General features: G+C 38.7%; 1 protein-coding gene across 1 annotated transcript in view; it reads left to right on the top strand.

Moving 5' to 3' along the window:
• Window positions 1–6719, top strand: part of CDCA2 (cell division cycle associated 2) — a 59966-nt gene that overhangs the window by 34195 nt on the left and 19052 nt on the right. Inside the window, exons 14-15 of the mRNA XM_019659546.1 lie at window positions 249–334; window positions 1207–1341. Of these exons, the coding sequence (XP_019515091.1) occupies window positions 249–334; window positions 1207–1341 (221 nt within the window). The remainder of the gene's footprint in view (window positions 1–248; window positions 335–1206; window positions 1342–6719) is intronic.

Genomic DNA, 6719 nt, shown 5'->3' with positions numbered 1-6719 from the left:
ACAGCAACTTGTCTGTTCCCCTTCCCCGATTCCCCAACGCTGTTCCCCTCCTCCAATTCCCCAATAAAATCTTAAAAATAAAAAAAATTAGTGTGAATTTTAAAATGTATTTCTTTTGGTAATTATGTTTAGATATGATACTAAAAGCAAAAGTGGATATCCAAAAGAGTATGCAGCGTATCTGAAAGATGGTGGATCTTACAGCTTTTTGTTAGCTACCCTAATTTTGCTTTTGTCTTGTTCATCAGGCACAGATACCTGTAGCCCTTCAAATAACCACGAGAAAATAACCTGTAAGGTTGGTCGAATAACACGGACCTCCAACAGAAGAAGTGTAAGTGTTCATACTTGGCACAATGTATTTTTAATCTCGTAATAGATTTTTTTTCTTTTTCGATGACCAAATGACTATGGGTAAAATCTTGGCTTGATCAGAATCATTAAGAGCTAATACCTTAACCTACCTAGTTTGGTTTTAACTAATTCTGTTAGAAGAAAAATCCAATAAAACAAAATGCTTTCAGAGTTTGTGTTAATGTGGAAAGTAATCTGTTTGAAAAGCTTTTGAGATTTGTGTGATTTTTATGAATTTTATTGAGGTACAAATTGGAGAAGAGTAGTGTGTAATTAGAGCTAGAAAATGGCATAAATATAATCTTTTTAAAAACTATTTTTTAACACAGGGTTTCAACTGCTTTCAGTATAAGCATAATTTTCATTGAATGCATTTCTTTTTCTTATTATTTTAGATAAAATAGGATTTTTGCCTAAGCATTCATAGTGTATAAACATACAGTATACTGTTACAGTGTTTTTAGCTGATGTTGAATGATAAATCCAGAATTGAAACTTAGATAGTCGTGGTTTTTTTTCTCCAGAGCCCAACTATAGTTAGATGCTACCATGTAGATGTTCATTAAATATTTAGATGAACAAATCAACTATTCTTAAGTTATTTTTTTTCTTCCTTAAAATAATTGGGCAGAGTGCATATGCTTTTGGGTTTATGTTTGATAAATCCAAAATAAGTAGTTACTAGTTCCTCTATTTGAGATTCAGTTGGGTAAAATCCTTCTAATGGTAGTGACTTAAGAGGAAATGGGATCTGAAAATGGTAGAAGCAGCACGGGAAGGGAAATAAATGCGCGAACACACACTAAAACGTAATTGCGTTTATGGTATTCCTGTTTTAAATTTTCTGTATAGCAATTGGTGGGTTTTGCAGAAGAGACTGTTTGCAGCTTACTTAACACAGAAGCTCAGCCTTGTAAGGAGAAGAAAACTAAGAGGAGGCAATCTCAAAGCAAGCGCACAGACAAAGTGCTTCCTAAGAAGAATCAGGTACGTGTGTGCGTGAAGATGTAAATAACAGTAGAAGTGGTGCGTTTCTTTGTTGTGTGGTTAGGAAAACATGGAAACAAAGTTTTTTCTAGTTAATATTGGCCCAAGAATATTACAGTCTTCTTATCATAGACTAGAAAGGGCCATACAGATTATATCTTCAACTCTGTTAATTACCTGAGGGCCATTTTTGCATTTTCTTCATTGTGTTCAGTAGATCCGGCACAGTCAATCTGCACTCAGATGTTAAGTTGATTCTTATCTTTGAGTCTTGTCTAACCTTACCATGTGGGGAATCCTCTAATTTCCTAGACAGGGATGAGGGCACCACTTTCTCCTTGTTTGACCTTGCTTCTTCCAGTGGCGGGATCGCTTCCCCATGTTTACAGAAGAATTGAGAAACTAGCTCTCAGTCTTCCTCAGTGCACCGTGCCTGTCCCAGCTCAGATGACTTCACAGGTTTCTTAATGGATACCAGATCTAGCACCTTGACCCAGTTACTGCCCCGTCTCCCTTCGATGATCTGGACCTTCCTCTGCATACCCACAGCTTGTTAGTACTACCTAAGCCCATCTCACTTTTAATAATACGTTCTCTGACCCAGCCTCCTGTCCATCCAGTACTTTCAATCCCTCACCCATGTGCCTCTGCTGTACTAATGATCTTCTGGCCCTCTGTTTACTCTCAAGCTTTCAGAGACCCCCTAGTTTCCTATGTTTCCTTGTTCATCCTAAGCCACATGAGCTGTTTTCAGCCACTCTTATCAGCAACCTCAGTTCTTCATCTCTTTGATTCCACTTCAGCACTGGAGTGGACTTGAGCAGGTACTTCTACAGATCCATTGCTCCACATATTATCTGACGTGTGGTCTCATTCTCCACCACTTCGCCACTTTACCTTATTCTTCCAAGGTATTTAGTAACTTAGTGACCAAAATCCACTGTACCCTATGAGGTCCTGTGCTCACCATCTCAGCAACATTTCACATCACTCCTTTACAGTCTCTGTTAAAGGTTTGTTTTCTTCGACCCATCCTTAAATGTTTGTATTACCCAGAGTTCTACTCTTTGCCCTTCCAAATTGTGTGTTCTCTAGGTGATTTTATATGCAGCATGGTTGATGACTCCCAACTCCTTCTGACCTATAAACCTATGTTAACTGCCTACTAGACCGCTCTTCTTAAACCATCCTACAAACACCTAAATACGTCAACATTTCCAAGATGAAATTCTTCAATTTCACCCCAACACACACACACACCCAGAACAGTCAGTGAACTTCTTTTCTTCTCCTTAAAACAAAAACTGTTTTAAACATGGCACAAACACCCCCGAGTCAGCAAAGCCAGAAGAAACTGGATATTTTCTGGATCGGTCCCTTTTTTTAAATCATGTACTCTTTTGAAAGATCCCTTTGCTGAAAAAAATACATGTAAGTTCAAAAATATGCATACATTTATTTAATTGCATTAGAAATTGGTTTCCCTCATACCTATACCTACTTCACATAAAATCAATAGTCAGAAAGTTCAAGATGGGTTGAGCATTAAGCCTCGCTCCAACCTGTCCTGGGACCCCACTAAATCAAAATAATTGGTGTAATCGGAAGAATAGGCTTAGAATAGCAATGTGGAGAGGAAGGGAATGAAGAGTATTAAGCACCAGATGACAGCCTTCAATGAATTTCTGGAAGACAGAGCAGATGGGTGCATGTTGACAGATAAAAGAGGTGGAAAGATTTACAGCTCAGAATGTGCTAGGAGGGACTTAGAGAGGCCCTGGGAGCCAGCCTGCTTATGGGAATCCCAGGAGACTGGGCCCAGTACTGGCAGGTACAATGGATGTTGAGAGTGAGAAGTGGTAGTGAAAAACAGATTAGTTGAAGTCCTATATATAGAACTGTTTGCACCAGTTGGCACCCCAGCCCCCTCTCCCACCCTGATGCTCAGAACAGATGTTATCATCTAAGTTAAAGCCTTCATTCTGGTATTTGGAAAGTCCCACAATCTTAACGCTGCTCTTGCCCTAAAGCAAAGCCTACAATTGATGCCCCCGTTCTGCCTGTCCCACACAGAGTTCCTAATGGAATTACCATGAAGGAAAGAGACTGAGCTGGAAAGCAGAGGAACCTCATACCAACTTCCAATCTTAAGAATCAGACAACTGAGTAGAAGCAAGAGCATGAAAGACCTATATTAAAAGGTTGAAAAACGGGGGCCAGCTGAGCGGCCCAGTTGGTTAAGAGTTAGCTTAAGAGCGTGAGCTCGGAGCAACAGGACCACCGGTTTGATTCCCACATGGGCCAGTGACGCTGCGCCCAAACTGAGCTGCTGCTGAACTGCCAACAGGTGGCAGGATAGCTCAGCTGGTAAAAAAAATAAAATAAAAGTTTGAAAAACTGACCCCAGAGAGAAATGTTATTCAGGGAATAGAAGGAAACTATAAAAAAAAAATTCTAATATAGTCAGATTTTTTAAAGTATGTATAAAACTAAGAAGGGGGTGCTATGAAAAAGGAGCAGAGAAAAAATACTTGCAAAACTATAAAATTTAGTATTTGGACTAGAAAATTAAATTTAGGTACGTCTCCTAGACAGTAGAGCAAAACAGAGACAGACTAGTAATAAGAGACATGGAAGACCAATCTAGGAGATTTCATAGGAATCTCAGAACAAGAAAATAGAATGGAAGAAGCTGTCAAAATAAAAGAGGATTTCTCAGAACTGAAGAAAGGAGTCTTCAAGTTAAAAGGGCCCGTTGAATGCCTAGTACAATGAAAAAAGGCCAGGACTTTGACAGGTCCATATGAAACTGAACAATAAAGGTAAGGAGCAGAGTGGACTTGACCTACCAAGAAACAATAATTAGAATGGTATCAAGTTTAACAGCAGTCTGAATGCTGAAAGGTAATGCAACAGGACAGTTAAAGCTTTGAAAGAAATAATTTCAGCCCAATAGTCTACATCCAGCCAAACTTACTTAAGTGTGAAAGAATAAGGATATTCAGACATTTCAAGGGCTCTGCAAGTTTTTCTTGAGCTATTACTGGAGGAGATACTCAAGCAAAATGAGGAAGGAAGCTTGAGAATTCAGGACGCAGTGGATCTAATACAGGAGAGCAATGCAAGGGAAATCTCTGATTGTAGCTGTTCAGCCGGCCCGGAAGATCAGCCAGTTCAAATTTGAGCAAAAGGAAAGGGTGTTCCAGGGAGAAGGTCTCTGGTGGGTAAAACAAAAATCTATGATTAGGAAAATGGGAGGTGTGCCATATAAGAAGAAAAAGAAAGGTAATTATATATCATTTCAAATAAAGTCTGTATGCAGAAGTCTTGGAGCAAACTAGTGAGTGTGATTTCAAGCAATAGTGAGTATAAGGAAAAGTGTGTTTTATTCATAGTGCTAGGAATCATCTACAAGGGGGCGCCAGAGGAAAGGAAACGAGTATGAGCTCTCAGGTTGACAAGAACAGTGAAAAATGCTTCCAGAGTCACAATAATGTCAGTGCTATTTTCAACTAAGGGAACGCTTTTAACAACTTGATTGTTGTGTAAGACGATCTAAATGTAGCTAATAGCAGAAGGTGAAAAGTGGGTAGACGAGATGGAGGCAAGGGAATTAGCACTAAAGGGAGAATGGTTAAGCGTGCAGGCTCTAGAGCCGGATAACCTGGGTTCTAAATCCTGGCCTGACCTCTTTCATGCACTGGCATGGTGGGCAAGATTCCTGATTTCTCTGTTGGTTTTAAAGGGGAGGTCAAATGTTACCTATTTTGTAAGCTTATTGTGACTATTAAATGTATTAATACATGTAAAACGCTTAGAACAATGCCTGGCCATAATAAACACTATGGCCGTTATTATAATTATCATCTTACAAATTAGGGGTTCAAGATATATTTTAAAAGTTGGTGCAAAGAAATAGGAATGTAAATTCAAAGGTAACCAGCAGAAAAAATCAAATTAGCACAGGGAGGAGGAAGGTTTAGTTTTAAGTGAGCAGCAGCCTCATCTTTCGTGGCAGGACTCAGTGGAGATCTATACTGTATTGTGTGATCAAAATGTTCCAAGAGAGTAGATCTGAGGTGTTAACACACACACACACACACACACACACACACACATACACACACACACACACACACACACACACGTGTTAACTGGTAACTGTGAGGTGATGGATGTGTTTCCTGACGATTGTGATAATCATAATGTATATTAAATCATCATGTTTTTACACCTTTAAAAAAGTCATGTTGTAAAACCTAAATACATACAATATTTATTTCTCAATCATACCTCAATAGAACTGGAAAAACTTTGAAATAAATAAAATTGCTAACTTGGAAGTAGCTTCAGAATTCCTAAGAGCAAATTCCTTTATAACCTAGACATGGAGAAAGTTTCCAAAATATGACTCAAAACCCAGAAATAATGAGGTCAAAGATAAGTACATTTCACGCCATGTGACCCAAAGAACATGCAGCATGCATGGGGAAAAAACAGAGACAAAGGACAAACTTGGAAAAAAGTATTTGCAGTTTGTATTAAATGCTAAGGATCAATAACACTGGTATTTAAAGAGCTTCTATCTTGAGTAAAAGTGAACTAGAGAAAAATCTCCAAGATATATTTTTAAAAAGTCACAAAATTGCAACGAAAATGACCCTTAAAAATTTGAGAAAATTGTTTAGACTTGCCCTTCATAATAAGAGAACTGCAACTGTCACATGCATTTAGATGCCATTTCTTACTATGTTAGATTAGGAAAATTCTAAAAGTTTGGCAACATTCTCTCTTGGTAACACTGGGGGTAAACAGGCACGTTCATAGTTTTCTGTTAGTGCAAATCCCTGTGGAGGGCAGTTTGACAATTTTAAGCCAAATTAAATATTCATTTACTTTTTGACCCAACAGTCCCGTTTCTAAGAATCCACTGCAGAGATTTAAGGACAAAAATCAGAAAGGCATATGTACGAAGTTATTTATTGCAGCACTCTTTATAATACCAAAGACTAAAAACAAACCAAATGTCAATATGACACTGGTTGAATAAACATGATGTGTTCACAAAGTGAGTATTTTGTAGCAGAAGAGAAATTCCAAATACTGCTATGGAATGATGCCAGGAATCATTTACTATTTACTATTAAGTGGGGCCGGGGGGAGTGGGGGAGGGAAGCAAGCTGTAAGATGATGTGTGTAGTAAGTGAGCTACCTGTTACGGGATGAACAGGATTCATATGCTGAAGCCCTAACCCCAGCACCTCAGAATGGGGCTGTATCTGGAGATGGGGCTGTTAAAGGGGTGATTAAGTTAAAATGAGGCCCTTAGAAGGTTCCCTAATCCAATCTGATGGGTGTCCTTTTAAGAAGAAATTTGG

This window comes from Hipposideros armiger, unplaced genomic scaffold, assembly GCF_001890085.2.
Source record: "Hipposideros armiger isolate ML-2016 unplaced genomic scaffold, ASM189008v1 scaffold_301, whole genome shotgun sequence".
NCBI lineage: Eukaryota > Metazoa > Chordata > Mammalia > Chiroptera > Hipposideridae > Hipposideros > Hipposideros armiger.
Note: the sequence above shows the minus strand (reverse complement) of the source record. Positions and strands in the feature narration are given on the sequence as shown.